The sequence below is a fragment of the Penicillium psychrofluorescens genome (assembly GCF_964197705.1).
Source record: "Penicillium psychrofluorescens genome assembly, chromosome: 4".
Taxonomy (NCBI): Eukaryota; Fungi; Ascomycota; class Eurotiomycetes; order Eurotiales; family Aspergillaceae; genus Penicillium; species Penicillium psychrofluorescens.
Window position 1 is genome coordinate 4,105,358 of NC_133442.1, and position 19,348 is coordinate 4,124,705.

General features: G+C 52.9%; 8 protein-coding genes across 8 annotated transcripts; 5 read left to right on the forward strand and 3 right to left on the reverse strand.

The window, feature by feature from the left end:
* Positions 1–4,820: 4,820 nt before the first annotated feature.
* Positions 4,821–7,478, forward strand: PFLUO_LOCUS7207 (Vacuolar protein sorting-associated protein 53; the record flags this gene model as incomplete). Its single annotated transcript, XM_073784826.1, has 2 exons — positions 4,821–6,713; positions 6,765–7,478. The coding sequence occupies 2 exons, from the start codon at positions 4,821–4,823 to the stop codon at positions 7,476–7,478; spliced, it is 2,607 nt and encodes an 868-aa protein (XP_073641242.1).
* Positions 7,479–8,468: 990 nt separating this feature from the next.
* PFLUO_LOCUS7208 (ribosomal protein P0 (A0) (L10E)) lies at positions 8,469–9,471 on the reverse strand (the record flags this gene model as incomplete). Its single annotated transcript, XM_073784827.1, has 2 exons — positions 8,469–9,233; positions 9,298–9,471. The coding sequence occupies 2 exons, from the start codon at positions 9,469–9,471 to the stop codon at positions 8,469–8,471; spliced, it is 939 nt and encodes a 312-aa protein (XP_073641243.1).
* Positions 9,472–9,679: 208 nt separating this feature from the next.
* Positions 9,680–11,222, forward strand: PFLUO_LOCUS7209 (tRNA (guanine-N(7)-)-methyltransferase non-catalytic subunit trm82; the record flags this gene model as incomplete). The annotated part of the gene is made up of 3 exons (XM_073784828.1): positions 9,680–10,056; positions 10,106–10,783; positions 10,835–11,222. The coding sequence occupies 3 exons, from the start codon at positions 9,680–9,682 to the stop codon at positions 11,220–11,222; spliced, it is 1,443 nt and encodes a 480-aa protein (XP_073641244.1).
* A 334-nt stretch (positions 11,223–11,556) lies between these two features.
* PFLUO_LOCUS7210 (Uroporphyrinogen decarboxylase in heme biosynthesis) lies at positions 11,557–12,712 on the forward strand (the record flags this gene model as incomplete). Its single annotated transcript, XM_073784829.1, has 3 exons — positions 11,557–11,560; positions 11,662–12,585; positions 12,639–12,712. 3 exons carry the CDS (start codon positions 11,557–11,559, stop codon positions 12,710–12,712), a joined length of 1,002 nt encoding a protein of 333 aa, XP_073641245.1.
* A 117-nt stretch (positions 12,713–12,829) lies between these two features.
* On the reverse strand, positions 12,830–13,387 carry PFLUO_LOCUS7211 (cytosine deaminase; the record flags this gene model as incomplete). The annotated part of the gene is made up of 3 exons (XM_073784830.1): positions 12,830–12,851; positions 12,911–13,176; positions 13,229–13,387. 3 exons carry the CDS (start codon positions 13,385–13,387, stop codon positions 12,830–12,832), a joined length of 447 nt encoding a protein of 148 aa, XP_073641246.1.
* Positions 13,388–14,119: 732 nt separating this feature from the next.
* PFLUO_LOCUS7212 (Type I HSP40 co-chaperone) lies at positions 14,120–15,528 on the forward strand (the record flags this gene model as incomplete). Its single annotated transcript, XM_073784831.1, has 4 exons — positions 14,120–14,155; positions 14,209–14,278; positions 14,340–15,158; positions 15,212–15,528. 4 exons carry the CDS (start codon positions 14,120–14,122, stop codon positions 15,526–15,528), a joined length of 1,242 nt encoding a protein of 413 aa, XP_073641247.1.
* A 653-nt stretch (positions 15,529–16,181) lies between these two features.
* PFLUO_LOCUS7213 (uncharacterized protein) lies at positions 16,182–16,721 on the reverse strand (the record flags this gene model as incomplete). Its single annotated transcript, XM_073784832.1, has 1 exon — positions 16,182–16,721. One exon carries the CDS (start codon positions 16,719–16,721, stop codon positions 16,182–16,184), a length of 540 nt encoding a protein of 179 aa, XP_073641248.1.
* A 1,063-nt stretch (positions 16,722–17,784) lies between these two features.
* Positions 17,785–18,882, forward strand: PFLUO_LOCUS7214 (uncharacterized protein; the record flags this gene model as incomplete). The annotated part of the gene is made up of 1 exon (XM_073784834.1): positions 17,785–18,882. The coding sequence occupies one exon, from the start codon at positions 17,785–17,787 to the stop codon at positions 18,880–18,882; it is 1,098 nt and encodes a 365-aa protein (XP_073641249.1).
* Between the last annotated feature and the right edge of the window lie 466 nt (positions 18,883–19,348).

The window sequence follows — 19,348 nt, forward strand, 5'->3', positions numbered from 1 at the left end:
GAGGATGGCGAAGGCGACATGACCGCGCTCGCCCATTCCATCCTGGGCCCCTGTGTCCCACGCGTCGTTCTTGTCGTTACGCTTCCGAGAGAAACCGCCGATGCCTCGACACCTAACCGCATGTTTCACAAGAGACTGGTTCTGCCTTGTAGTTCAATGAGTCTGAGTAGCTATTAGACCGAAGTAACAGAATGACTCGATACTAAAGTCATGTCAATCAATTAAATGTCTTTTCCCCCTTCAAGTGAGTTTCGATATGATAAATCTCGAGGCATAGCTTCCTTAGCTCTAATCTCTGTACGGGGGCTCGTTCCCTCTAACAAAAGGGATTCGATAAGTAAGAAGCTTCGGAAGAGCCTTCTTAGAAACCGAACCAACAATGACCTTCCCTTGCTCAAAAGACAGGCAATCCAAAAGGGTTCCAAGGATAACGGCATCCTGGATAAGGTCAATTTGGGTTTTCAATGTGTCGCGGGTTTCTACCGGCATTCCATCAAACAGCTCGTTCCAGAAAGCTCGTTCTGCATCCTCAAATTCATTAGGCACCCAAATTCTCCGCCCGTATATTCGCCAGCATAGGTGTGAATGCGGCCGAAGCTGACTCCGAATGGAAGAGGGGTGGAGAGCTCCCAATCGATCAAGCCAGTAATGTTGCAATCCTCATCGATCAGGACGTTTACTTCATTTAGGTCATAGTGAGCTACCCACAGTGGTAGCTTTTTCAGCTGTTCTAGATTATCAAGGAAACCTTGAAGCTGATGCCGGTATGGATTGATTTCCTCTAGCGGCGATGCTAAGAGGGCCTCGATGTGGGAACGGACACGGTCATTGATAGCCCCATCGCTATTGTTAGCGAGGCAGCCCTTGGACATAACGCGACCAAGCGATTTATTGATAGCAATTCGGCCCTTTGCACCCTTGCCGGCAATTCCATGAACCCACAGCTTGCCATACAGACGCGTAAAGGAATAAGCCCAAACTCCTTCGTTGAGAAGGTCCTCATCTTCTAAAGCCATGGCGTCAGGCACGACAGCGCCCAAGGCTTTCTTTGCAATCTTGAAAGCGTCTAGGTCGAGTGGCTCAGTGCGAAACTGTTGCACCACCTCCCGGCCGTCTGCCAACGCCAATATTAAGGTCCGGCTGTACATTCCCTGCATAGGAGGCCTGTCGATACGCTGGACAGCACTGCCCAGATGCTTGAGGATCAACTTCTTTACCCATTTAACTTGCTTTGTGGATGAGTCGAGCAACTTGGGGAGGTCCTTGTCAGAAGTGATCGGTGGCATTGTGAAGGATGGTAGGATCAAGAGGCACGGAAGAGAAGTCAAAGTCCATGTGAGATGTAGATGTGGGGTTGAGAACAGGTACACATAATCATGCTACGGGGAGAAGAGATGCGCTACACCCACTGAAAGACATGGAGAGTTCGATTGGCCGGGTACATCACTGCCAAGATTATGAGACCAGCTGATTTTACATACGGCACAGTATGCATGTCTTAGGGACTGGCGGTTCAATGCCGTTACCTATTGACCTTGATCCGGCAATAAATCAATTCGGGATGTACGACGCGTCCGTCCCGTGCGCTTGATGAATGAGGGGAAGCGGCAGTCGGCACACTCAAAAGTCTGCCATTGGATGCCTTGACTTAGGTGAACTTTTGAGATTACTCAAGTAACAACATATGTCTTTATCAGAAACATGCTCGTTCAGAATGAAAACAGCTAAACCGCGAGCGCTATGAAAGACTGAAAAGTCTTAATCCGAGTAAAAAGCCTTTGTGGGCACTGCATTTGCCCCTAGCGTTTGGGATTCAAATGTACTTCAGGAACGCATGTTCAATCTCGTCGTTGAATTCCTGGAGCCTACAAATCCACTGAAGTGCTCCTTTCACATGTACGAGATTTTGAATACAAGAGGACCACATCTAGATACTCGATGCCAACAGACCTGCAAGACCACTATAAATAGTAGTATCGCGATCCACTAGTGCCTAAGTACAGACAGGGATGTGCGGGCTGTGGCTATGTCGGTAAAAGATGTGTGTCGATCACTTCATAGGATAGGTCTGGCGCATTCACTCGAGTGACTAGCCAAAATGTGCCCCCAAAAATGAGGGGCCGTACAGACATATAAAGCAGAGATGTACCGAGAGCACTCAGCCTTGCTCTTTTTAATTCCCTGCCCTCTGAACAGCCACATATTAAACCAGGCAGTCAAGGAACAGAGAACATCAAGCAAGAGCAACCATGGCCTCCACAGTGGAAAACCCTGAGATTACATCCTCTGCTCCAGAGGTAATCCAGCCAGTTACGACGACGTCCAATGCACACGAAAACGATAGACCGCCCCCCTACACGGGTCCCCAGCAACTGTCCCCGGCCGCTTTACCAAATGCCAATCAAGCCCAGCCCACGGAGCAGATGAAGTCGAATGTGTACGTCTAGCATAGCACCTAAGCGAGAAACTTTCTGAAAGTTGACCATCTTACAACCAGGCCCCCGACGATGACCTACACTCAACCACTCCAGGTAACGCCTCTCACGGGGCTTGAGGAAACGCCTGCGTGGATTGACTGTCCTCACTGCCGCACAAGAACACAAACAAGGGTCACAAAAGAAGACTCATCGGAAACATGGTAAGTCCCCTTTCCTATTATTCTTTTCTTCTTGCATTACCTGACACTTAGGTGATTACTAGTACGGCCTCTGCGCTCTGCTGTGTCTTCTGTGGCATTATTGGCGTCTGCATTCCCAGCTTGTGCGGCTGGTGCGCAAACACAAATCACTACTGCACCGGCTGCGGCAAGCAGGTGGCCTGTAAGCCGCATGATGGCCCAGCACAGGGAATATTCCCCCCGGAGCAACGCCAGGTTGCATCTCAGTATGCCACTGCGCAGCCGGTCCCACAGCCAGTTCTACAGCCATTTGTAGAGCCAAAAGCAGAGCCAGCTACAGAGCCAGCTACAGAGCCAAAAGGAGTTCCAGAGATGAGCACACCTACCCAGGTGCCTTCAACTCTGCCAGGGGGAAATTAGTGGGTTAAGAGGGTAACTCAATAATGAATCTTAACCACGCTTGATCGCCAATCGATCATCTATAGATCCATGATTCTTCTATCATAATAATTATTCATTTCCCAACAACAGTTTCATATATTTCTTTCATATTGACTCTTCTCTCCCCAACACAGTTTGTCATACACGCTTCTTGTGGCTCCGACTTGGGCGCGAGGATGAGGCTCAACATCAAAATCCTCCACGCAGCGGCTCGTGAGCTCCGCTGATCCCTATCTAGAGGGCCCGAGCGCAGCCTGGTCGGTCGTAAAGTCCCATTCACTGTGTTCAGATGCGAGTGAGAGTCGGCCTTGCTCGCGCAACCGGTGCATTGACCCTCTCAGGGGTGTCATCATTGGATGGTCTCGTTTGGCTAGAAACGCGCGGCCCCTTGACATCGGCACACGGCCCCCGGGCATCCACACACAGCCCCCACTGACGCCTTTCGTGTCATGAGAGCTCCCACCAAGCTTTCTAGCAATCAATTGCAGCCGGCTCAGATACATCATAAAGCGTCCTCTCGAACTCACGAACAAATCCCGCTGTCACACTTTGGTCGTAGACAATCTTAATCTGAGAGCCATAAAATCCACACAAGTCAGCTTCCCGGTCAATCCACTATCAAGTATTAGCACAGATCAGTTGAGAAGGCAACGCAAAAGAAAGTACCCAATAACAGCACGTGCCGCTTTGCAAGGTAATGCTGCCAGCTTTTCTACCTCCAAGCCAATCTTTTTGGTTCACCATCCCGGTGAGACATTGGTCTACTTCCATACCGACGGGAGCCAAGTTACCGAAGTTATCTTTGAGATGTTCGGGATTAGTCCGGAAATGTCGAAGCGTCTCTGTGTTAGGCAGACTGTAACCGAACATGAGGTCGGTTGTCTCAGGACGAAGTAAATCCTCGTCGTTACGGAGCAAAGATGAGAGGAGCTTTATGAAGCCTGCACTAAAAGTATATAGGTTGGAACCGCCCATGTCAACCTTGGGATTGACGGTACGTCGTATGCCTAGGTATGTTTTGAGGTAGTATTGCTCGAGAGTCGTATTTGTGGCTCGCTCAACCTATACTGGTGTAGTGAAAATCCAGCAAAGAATCCGCGGTACAGAGATAATTCTCACGATTCGGCCAGCCCAATTTGTCCCTGGTTCAAATAAAAGTGGCACAGCTGAATACCATTTCATTTACTATTATTAGGAAAGGGAAGGTAGCAAAAAGTGGAATCAAGGACATCCCAGACTGCCTATCTATTCATCGTTGGCCCCGTCCTGGCTTGTTGTAACAGCAATTAACGAGCTGAACGCCACGACCTCCTTAGAGAAAGTCTCCCTGATAGTAAGAACTAACCTTTCATTATCGTAATTCTCACGTCCGATTGCTTCAACGATCGATCTACTAGCACGTTGTTCGCAATGAGGTCGTAGTGTTCTTGCACTAGCTTGATTTGACCACTGACTGGCTGGCCTCCTAGGCTTTTGCTCAGCGCCCGAGAGTAATCTGCGTAGAACCCAGAGGCAAAGCTATAGGGAACGGCTAATATCGTCATTGGTATTTGATTGTAAAATATGAAAATGTACCATCCGGTTGTTGATGGGTTGTCATAGTGAGCTGGGATCAATTCGCCCTAACAAATAGTTCGTTAATGCCAAGCTGGCGACACCCAGTCTCCGGGAGCCTCGCTCCGCCTTCTCCGTCCCGACCTGAACGAGCGGATAATGCGTCGTCGCTAATGGGATGATTGCGACTCCTGCAAACACCGGCCATATGCTGCCCGACGCGGAGCCCAGTCTCGATGCCCTGGACGCAGGTTTGAGCCCGCGCCCCCTGTTGCGCGTGCAGTTTGCTAACCTCCCTCCCGCAGTGGACTACGACCCGATCGACCATCTCAACGCCATCTTCGCCCATCCTTCCTCTCTATCGTCCGTCTCTCAGATCTCCAGCGCCCTTTACACATACGAAAATGAATTGGACGATGACATCGGCACACTCGTGGAGACTCAGGTCACCTCCAACGCGGAGAGCGTGGAGCGCATCCAGACAGCCAAGGCGGACCTATCCGAGCTGTTCAAGAAGATAGACGAAGTGCGCGAGCGCGCGTCCAAAACGGAGCAGTCCATTACGGAAATGACCGCCGACATCAAGCAATTGGACAATGCGAAGCAGAACCTCACCCTGTCCATGACGGCGCTGAAGCGGCTGCAGATGTTGACGACCGCGTACGATCAGCTGCAGGCTCTCAGCCGGACACGCCAGTACCGCGAGTGTGCGCAGCTGCTTCAGGCGGTCATCCAGCTGATGGCGCATTTCAAATCATACCGATCCATTGATCAGATTGCCATCCTGAGCAAGAATGTGGCGGACATACAACGGCAACTGCTGGAGCAAGTCTGCGAGGACTTTGAGATGGCTTTTTCCAAGAGCGAAGTGACTCAAAAACGGGGGATCCTGTCGGAGGCGTGTCTGGTCGTGGACGCTCTGGGCGAGTATGCCCGGTCTCGGTTGGTCACCTGGTACTGCAACACCCAGCTACGCGAGTACCGGCAAGTCTTCCGGAATAATGAAGAGGCAGGCTCCTTGGACAACATCTCCCGCAGATACGCGTGGTTTCGGCGCATATTGAAGATCTATGACGAGGAGAATGCGGCCATCTTTCCAACCTCCTGGCGGGTCAATGAGATTCTGGCCAATGTCTTCTGTGAAGGCACGCGCGACGATTACAAGGGCATCCTCTCCCGGTCTGTGCGCAGCGGCCAAACCATTGATGTCAATCTTCTGCTCTCGTGTCTGCAGGAAACACTAGACTTCGAGCATTCACTTGAACGTCGCTTTGCCCCTCCGACGCGACAATCCACCGACACCTTCGCCTCAAACGAGGCTCCCGTGTTCAGTCAATCCATCTCTGAAGCCTTCGAGCCGTATCTCAGTGTCTGGGTCGAGGCTCAGGACAAGCAGCTGGCTGCACTGCTGCCCAAGTACCGACAGCAGCCCCTGAGACCCATCGATGAAGAGTTTGACTCGCACACGGTGGTCCCATCGTCCACCGAACTTTTCGCATTCTACAGGCACTCCTTGCAGCAATGTGCCAAGCTCTCGACAGGAAACAGTCTAGCGGAGCTGGCAAAGGTGTTCGCCAAGTATCTGGATCAGTACGCACAGCAGGTCCTTCTCAACTATATAAGCGAGCGGCCCTCAGCTCATACACCATCAAAAACACCATCAGAGGAGGACCTTATCTCGGTTCTCAACACCGCCGACTACTGCTACACGACATGCACTCAATTAGAAGAGAAAATCAAGGGGAGACTCGATGATACCATCAAGCAGAGCGTGGATCTACAGAGTCAGGCCGACTCCTTCATGGGGATCGCCTCGGCTGCTGTTCGAGGCCTTGTACGGCAGGTGGAGGTTGACCTGGAGTCTTGCTGGCGGGAAATGCGCAATACGCCATGGAGCAGAATGGAGGCTGTCAGTGACCAGAGCTCCTATGTGGGCGAGCTTCTTTCACGGACGAAGACGAGGGCGTCGGAGATCACACAGCTGTTGCACAAGCAGCAGTATGCGAGGGCTTTCGCCGACCATCTGGTTGAGCTCATCTCGAGCTTGTTCATTAGCAATATCTTCCAGTGCAAGCCTGTCTCAGAAACGGGCGCAGAACAGGTAACTTCCTTTCCACATCACTACTTCTCACAACTGCTCACGCACCTTCAGATGCTGCTCGACTCCTACACCCTCAAAAGTGGCCTTTCATCCCTTCTTCCCGCTCCAGCTCCAGCAGGATTCGTCAAACGCGTGAACAACAGCTTCTTCAAAATTGAAGCCCTCCTCAAGACCCTCCAGGTCCAACCCTCACCGCCAGAGGCCCTCGTACAAGCCTACCTGGTCCACATCGCGGACCGCAACAATAACAACTTCCGCAAGATCCTCGACATCAAAGGCATCCGCAACCGCCAAGAGCAAAACCACCTCGTCGAGCTATTCCAGCTCCACCGCGCATCAGACCGCTACGCCTCGAACTTGCAGCAAAGCAATCCGATCCTCACAGCCTTCCAAAGCACCCCGGCGACTACCACGGGATCAGTATCCCAGGGTCTCAGCGCCGCTGCGTCTATGCCTACCCGGTTTGATCCCACCATGCTCGGTTCTGCCATTATCTCCGCTGCAAAGGATGGCGTAGACCGCTTTGGAAACCCCCTGAGTTCTTCCGCCGCTGCCGGCACATCCTCTACGTCTGCCTCAGCTCTTACCGGCACTTCGGCAGCGTCGTCTCCGGGCCCGACAGCCCCTGCCCAGCCGCCCTCGCATGTACACACCCCATCTGAAAGCACCGCTACCCTCAACGAGAACCTCAAGAACATTGGAAAGTTCTTCCGTCGGGATTTGGGAGGCTTTGGTGGTAGATTTGGGAGGGGTGCTGAAGAGTAACTTAAATCCTGCTTCTTCAGCTGTGTTGTAGTTAATAGATTTGAATGCTACTTCTTTCCCTGGTTGGACTATACCCAACTACTAGCTATATTTTCATACCTGGCCACGAACTGCTTGGTGTGGGGGCATCAACCACTAGGTGCAGCAAAAAGCATCTCCGCCGAACATAAACCCCTATTAAAGCCAGTGGCTTAGTACTTTCCCTAGATCTGCATGCATTTAATTCTGGTCCTTGCGGGTGCCTTCATATTAGGGCAAGAAAACTGCTTCATGCTTCATGATAGATGGATGCTTTAATGATGCCTCCATATTACGGAGCACTTGGCTTGAACTTGGTCGTTGACTTGTTACCAGCCGCGTGTAGATGGGCAGTTAGGTAGTTCTAGTATGGTAGGCAGTCCCATGCATGGTGGTCAACAAAAGACGTCGCCTCCGCATTTCGAAGGCCGGTGAGCTTGGTTGATTGAGAACATCTTCATTTTTATCTAATCTCATGCGATCCATCTTCAAAGTCTCTACGGGCATATCAATGAACGAGTCTACATCGGTCATGAACTATCTGTAGAATTACCTGCTGAGAAATAGTTAGCAATTGCTTGCAAACCAGGCATCAAGAACCAGAAAAAAATCATGGTGTGAAAAGGCAAGGCGTCATCAAAAAATTAGAGTGTTGTTGTTGCGTTTTTAATCTTCAGCGCGACTCCGGAGAGCCATTGCTCGGGGTTAAAAATTTTTAATCATTCGCCGGGGAGGGAAGTGTTGCTTGGGCAGACGGGAAGAAGACAAAGAACAGAATCAAAAGACTCACCATTGATGCAGTGACAAGATAACGGAGCGTAGCTACGGTCCATCATACGAGTCTACTGTAAAACCAACAAGACAACAAGCATTGCCATAAATAGTCGTATTTTCATTCCTCTGCCATTTTCAGGCGGGGTCAGACAAAATCTAATACACGGCATTCGAGGTTCGTCACGCGAGGCGAGGCGTTTAGTCAAACAGACCGAAGCCCATGTCCTCGTCGGACTCCTCCTCCTCCTCAGCCGGAGCGGCAGCGGCGGGGGCATCGCCACCACCGGAGCCAGCAGCGGCAGCGGGAGCAGCAGAGGCGTACGCATCGGGGTTGGCGATGCGGTCCTTGAGATCCTCAATCTCGGGCCAGCTGATCTCGGTCTCGATGGCAACGGCAAGAACCTTCTTGTAGGCGTTGATGACCGAGTGCATGGTGGCCGGGACGGTGGGGTAGCCGGTCGCCAGGGAGATGGCGGTGACGGTGCTGATGGCCTGGCTGAAGGACTTGAGCAGCTGCTCGTCGTCGATGTCGAGAACATCGGCGCCGAAAGTCTGGCCATTGTCGTACACCTGGGCGATGGACATGCCGTAGGTGAAGGGCGAGATGTTCAGGATGTTCAGCAGGGTGGCCTCGGAGGGACCGACCTTGAGACCGGCCTCGATGAGCTTCAGGTCCGACACGATTTCAATGGTACCACGAGCAATCTTGGTGGGGACACCGAGGGCCTGGAAGAAAGAGGTCTTGCCGGGCTCCATACCAGTGTTACCGGCAGGAATCCAGACGTCGGCGGGAGCGAAGGCACCGGCACGAGCGGGGGCGGCGACACGGTTGGCCAGGATCTTGGTCTTGACCTCCTTCAGGTCACCGTTGGTGAAAATGAAACCAACGTTGCCCCGGACGAAAGGCAGCAGACGCTCATACTCGGGGTTCTCGGCGACGAAGCCCTTGAGAGCACGGCGAACCTATTGACCGGAAAAAAAAAAAATTAGCGATCGATAAGCAGAAAGTGCGCCACGGCACACGTACCATGGTGTTCTTGCCCATCAGGACAACACCCTCTCCACGAAGGGAAATACGGATCTCGTGCATCTGCTGCGAGCTGACATTGTCGACACCGACAATGAAGACCGTGCGGTACTCATTGAGAAGGGCCTTGAGCTTATCGAAGTAAGCGGCCTTGGTAGCTGACTTGCCCCCCATGTCTTCTTGATTTTTCAGTGAAGATAGGATGTTTAAGGGCAAGGGAATAAATTGTAAGTTGTATGGGTTTGTGTGTGGTGGTTGAGAAAAGGCGGAAAAGCGCGGGTGAATTTTGGCATTTTTCGGTGTGGCTCGCTAGTGGGTCACGTGGCCATCTACAAGACTCACTGGCGACAGAGTCAGGAATTGCTGGAAGTAGGACCTCGCCATGGCCCAGTTTCAGCACCCTTTGCACTGCTTGCAGTCTGTCCAAAGACAACCCACAGATCTTCTCATTGGCTCGGCCGGCCAACGGATCTACTCCTACGCTGCGCCCACTGGCCAGCGCCTCGACGTGTGGCCTCAGAATGTAGACTCGGCAAGCTTGGAAAGCGCGGGGGCCTCTGTTACAGAAGAACAGGCGCCGCCTGAAAAAAGGAGAAAACTGTCCGCCGAGGAGAAATTGGACAAGCCTACCTGGTCCACCATTCCCATTTTGAAGGTCTCTCCCGACGGAAAGCACGTAGTGGCTGTCACTGCGGAGGACAAAAGTATCCGTGTCCTGCAGCTGAACGAAGATGGGACACTGCGGCAATTGAGTTCGCGGTAGGTCGGGTTCTCCCTCACAATTGGACACTTCCTCATATATTCACAGGACAATGGCCAAGCGACCCAGCGCATTGGCTTTGACTCCAGATGGCAAGACCATCATTTGCGCTGACAAGTTCGGGGATGCTTACTCTCTTCCGCTGATCCCCAGCACGGATTATGTGGCGGAGATGCAAAGCGAGGCAAAACCATACAAGCCGGCGGCAACATCGCTCACTGTGCACACGAAGCGCAATCTGGAATCCTTGGAGCAACAGATGCGCCAGGCCGAGCTGAAAGCAAAGAAAGCGGAAGAGAAGACTGCTCTCGCCTTCGAACACCAGGTCATCTTGGGCCATGTCTCCTTGTTGACGGATTTGATCTGTGTTCCTTCCCCGACAAACCCCTCGCGGAGTTATATCCTGACTGCGGATCGTGATGAACATATCCGCGTGTCACGCGGTGTTCCGCAAGCACACGTCATTGAGCAGTATTGCCTGGGCCACACGGCCTTTATCAGCAAGCTCTGCGTTCCCTCGTGGGCCCCAGAGCTTCTCGTCTCAGGTGGCGGGGACAACTATATTATGTTGTGGGAATGGACTGAGGGACGGATGCTGCAAAAGATCCCGTTACTTGACTCGTCGGAGGCCACGGAAGTCATTGTGCGTGGAATCTGGGAAGTTTCGTTTGCACAGGTAGCAGGCATGGATGACCCGCTACGGGCTATTCTGGTGGCACTTGAAGGGTACGTGCGAGCTCTCTATTTTTTGATGAACTTTTCTGACTTGGCGAGCAGATCGTCGCAACTTCTTTGCTTCACGCTCGAAAAAGATAGCACATTGAAGCAGCAGCTTCCCATCCAGCTTTCTGGGAATGTGTTGGATCTAGTCGCCATTGAGTCGCGCAATGCGATTGCCGTCTCCGTTGATACTGTGCACCAGCAGAATTCTACTGATACGTGGAAGCCGAGCGTCGAGTCGCCGCAGATGCTTCTTGAATGCCTCCAGGCCGAGAACCAGGTGGATGGCTTGCATTGGAATCCGTCTCCTGATCCTCTGGCCGGTCACATCGCCTCGCAGGGTACTACTGGGCTGGGAGAGGCGCTGGATGACAAGCAGAAGAAAGCACTGGCCGGTTCGCTGTATAGCCTGGGCAACCTGCGCAAGCGATCTTGGGACGAATAATGGATGATTTCCCTGCGCATAGCCTTTGAATCAATACTTGTACATTAATAGTAAATAAAACATTTAAGGACTTACATGGTACGTATAAGTGCTCTGCCACGGCTCCATCGCGGGCCGCGGTTCCCCCACCTCCATCGCACTCACTCCATCCCACCCGCCTTCAACCCGCGGCTGCACACCATACCTGGCCACACCACAATGCAGCAACAATTCGAGCCGCTAAAGAACGACTTGCTGCTACGGGCCGCACGAGGTAACTAGGCTCTCATCATTTATTGGGGTCCCGTCCCGACTGACTGGCGATCGCAGGCGAGAAGGTGGAACGGCCGCCGATATGGGTGATGAGACAGGGTGAGTGCTCTTGTCTTTCCCTTCGTGTCGGGTCGTAGAGGACACTTCACAGTAAAGATTACTGAACTGATCATCTCCCCTCCACTAGCGGGCCGCTACCTCCCCGAGTACCACGAAGCGAAGGGCGGCCGGGATTTCTTCGAATGCTGCCGCTCGCCGGAAATCGCCTCGACCCTAACCCTCCAGCCCATTGATCGCTACGCGGGGCTCATCGATGCCGCAATTATCTTCTCCGACATCCTAGTCATCCCGCAGGCGATGGGCATGACGGTGGAAATGGTCGACAAGAAGGGCCCGCACTTTCCGGAGCCGCTGCAGTCGCCGACGGACGGCCAGTACGAGAGAGTGATGGCGAAGAAGGTCGACGTCAAGGCTGAGCTGGACTATGTCTACAAGGCGATCACGCTCACTCGGTACAAGCTGCAGGGCCGTGTGCCCCTCATCGGCTTCTGCGGCGCACCCTGGACGCTGCTGTGCTACATGGTGGAAGGGGGCGGGAGCAAGCTCTTCGTGGAGTCAAAGAAATGGGTCTACAAGTATCCTACGGAGTCGCAGGCGCTGTTGCAGAAGATCGCCGAGGTCTGTGTCGAGTACCTGGCGCTCCAGGTTGCAGCGGGCGCGCAGCTCGTGCAGGTCTTTGACTCGTGGGCCGGTGAGCTGTCGCCGAGCTCGTTCGGCTCGTTCTCGCTCCCTTACTTGCGTCATATCTCTGCGAATCTGCCGAAGCGGCTCAATGAGATGGGACTGGAGCCCGTGCCTATGACTGTCTTTGCCAAGGGTGCTTGGTACGCGCTCGATGACCTCTGCGATTCGGGATACAATGTCGTTGGTCTGGACTGGCTTCATGACCCTGCGGAGGCCATGCGTATTGCCAATGGCCGGGTGACTATCCAGGGCAATGCGGATCCGGGAATGCTTTACGGAGGCCGTGCGGCTATTACGCCAACGGTCGAGCACATGGTCAAGGGATTCAAACAGGGCAAGCAAGGATGGATTGCCAATCTTGGTCACGGTGCGTTTTCTCTTATGTTTGCAAAGACTCTTTGTGCTGACTGATCGTTTTAGGCGTCACTCCCTTCGTCGACCCGGAGAACTTGAAGTTCTTCTTTGAAGAGATCCATCGATTGACGGCATCTTAGCCCGGTCCATAGAGAGGGGAAGCAGCAGAACAGAAAGGTCATATCCGAAATACGTGGATTTTTTAAAAAAAAAAGTTTGGGGATATCTGATGGATTATATACGAATTCTTGACGAGATTAGACGGCAATGTCCTCGTTCCTGCAGGGAATGAATATCAGTATGGATGGCAGCTCCTGCCCAGAAAACAGTGAACGTACCACAGCTCCGGCTTCTCCTTGATAAACGTGGCCATCAGCTCCTTGCACTCGGCGTTATCCAGCACAACCAGCTCCTTGCCGCGGTTCAGCAGCAGCTCCTCCCCACCCTGGAAGTTCTGGTTCTCGCCAACGACCACGCGCTTCACCTTGTAAAGCACGCAGGCACCCGTGCACATATCGCACGGCGAGAGGGTGGTGTACATGGTGGCGCCCTCGTAGGCCGAAGCCGGCAGGCGGCCCGACTGCTCCAGCGCGGACATCTCAGCCTGGACAGGAAACAATTAGCCATGAATTTCCCAATTGAGTGGTAGCGCAAACATGAAGAATGGCGCTGCCCTTCTGCACGCGCATGTTATGTCCGCGGCCGAGGATCTTTCCATCCTTGGAAACCAGCGCGGCGCCGATGGGGACGCCGCCCTCGGCCGCACCTTTCTTAGCTTCCTCGACGGCAGCAATGAAACCCGGGTCTTGATCCATGGTGACTGGAGAAGTGGCCAAAGTGCAATTGAGGTTGAAGTGAGTCTTCATCGGTCAGTTCCGGGCCCCTCCATCGTGAGTGGATCGGGCTTATCGATAAGAACGAGACTGTGGCTGGTGCGTGTGGCGGTGGGGAGGCGAAAGGGAAAATTCTACGTCTGGTCAGGCGGTGACGGATCCGTTTGCTGTGGCGATTAGTCCATCGTTCGGATTGAGAGACATGCTAGTCGTTCCGTAGTTACTGAGTGGTGAAACCACCGTCAAGGTGAAGAGAGAAGACCATGCCATCATGCAGGGCTGAGTCAGCGATGGAAGCGTGGAGAAAAAAAGCCATCGAAGGTCCTGGAATCACGTAGAAGTAAGCGGGCGTGGACACTGATAGTGCTACGCAAGCTATTATTCTTTGACACAGTCGGGATTAGAGAACATTGAAAACACGCATTCCTCACTTTTGACACTTCCGTCTTTCAACCTATCTTCCTTACGAGACTGCTAGAGGCGAGAAAAGTGCCCTGGCCTGGTAATCTTACGTGACCATACATACCTTTGTGCCTGGCAGAAAAAAAGTGACCGCTCGGGCTGCTCCTGTTGTGCCCATCGTCCATCCCATCTCCCTGCATCTCTATCCACCTCGTCCTCTTCCTCCGAGCCCGATCCTATTTCCTATCATTCCGACCGATATTCTCTCTTTTGTCTTGCGGTGATATCGATCTCCCTGATCCGCCCTTCACAATGGTCAAGGAAACCAAGTTTTACGATTGCCTGGGGGTAGGTTTGATGAGAATCAGCGGTGCATAATGAGACTAACTAACCACGAAAAGGTCCCTGCCACGGCCTCTGATGCCCAACTGAAGTCGGCTTACAAGAAGGGTGCTCTCAAGTTTCACCCGGGTATGTGCCCATCCCCCCGCCGGACAACCCGACCTGCCCCCACTAACTAACTGCCCGTCAGATAAAAATACCAACAACCCCGATGCCGCCGAGAAGTTCAAGGAGCTGTCGCACGCCTACGAGACCCTGTCCGACCCGCAGAAGCGTCAACTCTACGACCAGTATGGCGAGGAAGGCCTGGAGCACGGTGGCGGTGCCGGAGGAATGAATGCCGAGGACCTCTTCTCGCAGTTCTTCGGCGGCGGCGGTGCCTTTGGCGGCATGTTCGGCGGTGGAATGCGCGAGCAGGGCCCCAAGAAGGCCCGCACGATCCACCACGTGCACAAGGTCAACCTGGAGGACATCTACCGAGGCAAGGTGTCGAAATTGGCGTTGCAGAAGTCCGTCATCTGCCCGGGCTGTGACGGCCGCGGCGGAAAGGAGGGCGCGGTCAAGGAGTGCACGGGTTGCAATGGCAGCGGTATGAAGACGATGATGCGCCAGATGGGCCCCATGATCCAGCGCTTCCAGACCGTCTGCCCGGACTGCAATGGCGAGGGTGAGAACATCCGTGACAAGGACCGCTGCAAGCGCTGCAACGGCAAGAAGACCACCGTCGAGCGCAAGGTGCTGCACGTCCATGTCGACAAGGGTGTGCGTGACGGCCACAAGATCGAGTTCCGCGGCGAGGGTGATCAGATGCCCGGTTCGCTGCCCGGTGATGTCGTCTTCGAGATCGAGCAGAAGCCCCACCCGCGATTCCAGCGCAAAAACGACGACCTCTTCTACCAGGCCGAGATTGACCTGCTGACCGCACTGGGCGGCGGTACTATCCACGTTGAGCACCTCGATGAGCGGTGGTTGACCGTGAACATCGCACCCGGCGAAGTTATCGTTCCTGGTATGTGCCCTCCCCCACAATTCTTTTTCACCGTTGATACTAATGTCTTTCAGATGCGATCAAGGTTATCGCCGGCCAGGGTATGCCCTCGTTCCGCCACCACGACCACGGCAACCTCTACATCAAGTTCGACGTCAAGTTCCCCGAGAAGGACCAGCTGCGCAACCTAGAACTTCTGGAACAGGTTCTGCCTCCCCGCAAGCAGCAGCCCCAGCCTCCTGCCGATGCTATGGTTGAGGACTTCGAGCTCGAGAACATCGACACCAGCGAAGGCTCCCAGGCCCGCGCCCACGGTGCTGCCGGGGTCATGGACGAAGATGACGAGGACATGCCTGCGGGTGCTGAGCGGGTGCAGTGCGCCTCTCAGTAAAGGGGAACCTCATTCATTCAATCGGGGAGGTCGTGATGCTGGGCCACTGATGAAAAAGAAGAATTCGGCTTATGATACGATACCATGTGAAGAGGGGAGGAGTCGGCCTTCAGTCCTCGATTGACGCTTTTTTTTCTCTCTTATCTCTTTGCTTTGTGATGGCGTTCCATTTGAAGACCTGGAAGATGACAAGGGCATATTGGGGTGACTTAACTTTTCTCGGTTTTTCCCCCTTCCATTTTTCCCCCATTTCCTGTAATCTTTCTCTCTCTTGCCCATGGCTTGTCCTTTCTCCTTTTTTTATATCATGTTTCATGCTTTTTTGTTTTCATGGGAACCGGAACCGGAGAGAATGGCGGGAGTGAGTGATTGGGCAGGTGAGAGGATTTGCCATGATGAAGAGAAGAAAGAGCTTTGGCTGCGTCGAACAACGAAGATGAGACCACGCACTTTCGAACAAGGTCTTGGTTTTCGGGCGCGGGGCCGATGATTATGGGATTTGATTTTTCCAGCCTACACTGGTGATGAACTTGAATAGACGTTTCGTGGATTTTGATTTGAATGCATTGTTGCATGGTTATTTACCGAACTCTTCGCTTCAGAGGCGTAGTTTCCGATATATACTCGGCCGTAAAACCATCCCTGCTAATGGTCTATGGACTCCCCCCAACCAAAACCATTGTGGCCAAATTCAAGCTCTGCACCATAACCAGCACCGCCAAACAACTAATCACAACCTCATCCTGTAGCACCTCCTCCACCTCCCCTATTATCTCCAACGACCCAACCTCAGAGGTAGAAAACAGCCTATTCCGAAACCTCGCCACAACCCGGCCTGTGAACTGATCACTCAACTTGAAATCCCCTGTCAGCGCACCATCCGCTTCCCAGAGCAACGTCGTGCCGGGGGAAGCAGTGCTCTCGAAGACATAGGCGCGTGAGAACGTGCCCTGGCGTTTGAGATGGACTTGTATACCTCTTATGCTGAGGGCAACGTTTAGGCTTAGATTTTTGAAAGATGCAGTGCATAGTTCCGGCATCTGGGGGCTGGTGCTTCGGGCTGCGGCGCTGCCGTTCATCCGCACGAGTTCCATTTGGGGTGTTTCGCGGCATACTTTGACGGTGTACAGCGGTGTGGTGCCGTCTGACCCGAGGAGGGAGAGGAATTTGCCGCGGTAGTGGATGTGGATCATTTGGATAGGTGTCATTGCTGTACTTTGTTCGGAAGGGTCTTGAAATGGAATGATTAGATTTAGACTTGGCCACAAATCCCTCCTTGAAGGAAATAGAACACCATCTTTATATCGTGAGTAAAGCTGAAATCGCTCAGCACCTGCGTTGATCCTACTCGCTTGCAAACCAATACTTACTTCTGTAGTAGTTGGGCCAGGTGATCTTTTATGAAGCTATACCAAGAAACCTTTGATTGGCTGAGAGGAGCTGGTTAGCGAACGGGCGAATAAGATTGGAATATCGGTTGGCCCCCAGTCTTGCCAAGGCACTGCTTCCGTTCATGGACGAGAAAGAGTCGAGGGTGCAACATGATAGCATTGAAGAACGAGTGAAGCTGGCTGCTGGGAGTGGAGTTCTCCTTGGTTAACCATGACAGCAAACCCAGAGAAAAGAAGAGGGCGAACTGGTTGCTGGACTTGTCGGTACGTGGAATAAACCGCCCATCTGGCACGGTTCTGACTTTGATACAGCATTCGGCGAGTAAAATGTGACGAGGATAGGCCTGTCTGTCAGCGGTGCTGCTCAACCGGCCGGGCCTGTGACGGCTATGAAGTACCCAGTGTTGCTGCGCGTGAGACTGCTCAGAAGTACAAGGGGAAGAGACTATTGCAGCCACGAAGACTCGGCAACAACAATGATACGATACGATGCATAAACGGCAGTTATGGACTTGATCTTTCAGCGGCTGAAAGCACCAGTTTCGACTTCTTCCGGTGCCAGTCTGCCCGCGAGATTCCGGGGGTTTTCATCTCATCGGTGTGGGAGCACCTCGTTCTGCAGCTGAGCCATAGAGAGCCATGTATTCTCCATGCAGCAGTGGCCGTGGGTGCAATGCATCGGTTCTCCAGAGGCCAGTGTCCTTCTTTCTCTACAGGCAGCAATTCTCTTGAGCCTGCAAACCCCTTCGCGATCAGACAATACGTGAAGTCATTGAACCACCTCCGACGCCGACTGGCAGGATCATCAAACGAGAGCTGTGGAGTGATTGCGCTCGCCGCGTGTCTGTTGTTTATCTGCCTCGAAATGCTCCAGGGAAACAGACCGGCAGCCGTTGCTCATCTTCGGACGGGACTGCGGATCTTGTCAGGGCTTCATGTGCAATTTTTGAGACTGGATCCGCGGCAGGGAAGTATCTGTCTGGAATTAAGTTCTCAGACAGAGCAGGATCCTCTGGGACAGCTTGCTCGAGTCTTTGCTAGACTGGACTATGAGGCTACCATGTTCGGGGAGCGGACACCTGTCCTTGCTCTCCTCCCTGCTGACAAGAAGTTGGGCATTCCGAAAGCATTCGCAAGTGTCGCCGAAGCAAAGCAGTCTCTTGATCTTCTTGCAAACTGTGTCTTTCGGTTTCGAGGCGAGTTACTCCGTCTAGCAGCGTTGGAGATCGGAGATAAGTTCTCCGAGATGGATTTTGCTGTCCGGCATTGTCTGCATCATTCGCGGACACGAACAGTGAACTTATGTTGTCATCCAGCACTGCAAGAGCAACATGACGACCTAATCACCAATCTGGCTCGGTGGTCATCTGCATTCCAGGCTCTTTCGCTACACCCGTTACACTCACATGCGCGGCCTACTCTCTTGCTGGAGATCCAGCATTTCTACCTGCACTTCCTAATATTAACCGTTCGCGATACATACGAACAACACTGCGACCGTTTTGCTGATACTTTCAAACGCATCGTCTCCCTTTCAGAAAAGTTCATCAACGGGGTGGCACCCTCCAACTACATGCAATCCTCATTCCTCCCCGGATTAACATTCACCTTGGAGTCCGGCATCATTCCAGCCTTGTATATCATTTCTGTTAAATGCCGCGACAGAGATATACGACGTGCAGCTATCTCATTGCTTCAGAGTACTACGTGCCAGGAAGGGATGTGGGAGGGAGCCTTAATCGCTCGGTTTATGGAAGAGGTGGCCGAGTTGGAAGAGAAGGCTGCTAGAGATCAAACGGGGAAGAATGTGGTCACTGCAAGTGATATTCCTGAGCAGGCGCGGTTCAATGATGTTGTCGTGGCTGCATCGGAGAGGCCAGGGTATGGGCGGCTTGTGTATGGGAGGTTTTTGCACGAGTCTACCGGTGAGCTGGTGGTGTCGGAGGAGTGTTTTCAGTTGTAGCTGGAGTTGTACTTCTACAGTTGGGATCAGGTCGATACAATATTACAACCCACTCGACTATCTATCAGATATGTAGATCTGCCGTTTATCGAGTTGGTGATATATTTTCCCATGGGCTTTCGAACTATATGCTATGTGCTCTTCCGCTTCCTCTGCGTCAAACTACGATGATGCTATCAAATCGGCAACGGTTCAGCCACCTCTGCAGATACCCTATATTGTCCGTCTCACCGACCTCCTATGTAGGATCCTGTAGAACGGCTCGACATATCAGAAGGGGCGGGTCAGATGATCGGCCAGCAACAGAGCCTCGTCGGCGCCCTTGGGTCATTGCGCAGGACCAAATGACGTTCGCCGGCAGGCCAACCCATCCCCAGACATGAAACAGCCCCAAGATGCGTTGACATCATCGCCGCAGCAACAGTTGGCGCCCAGCAGAGACCGGATACGCTGAGACATTATTGTT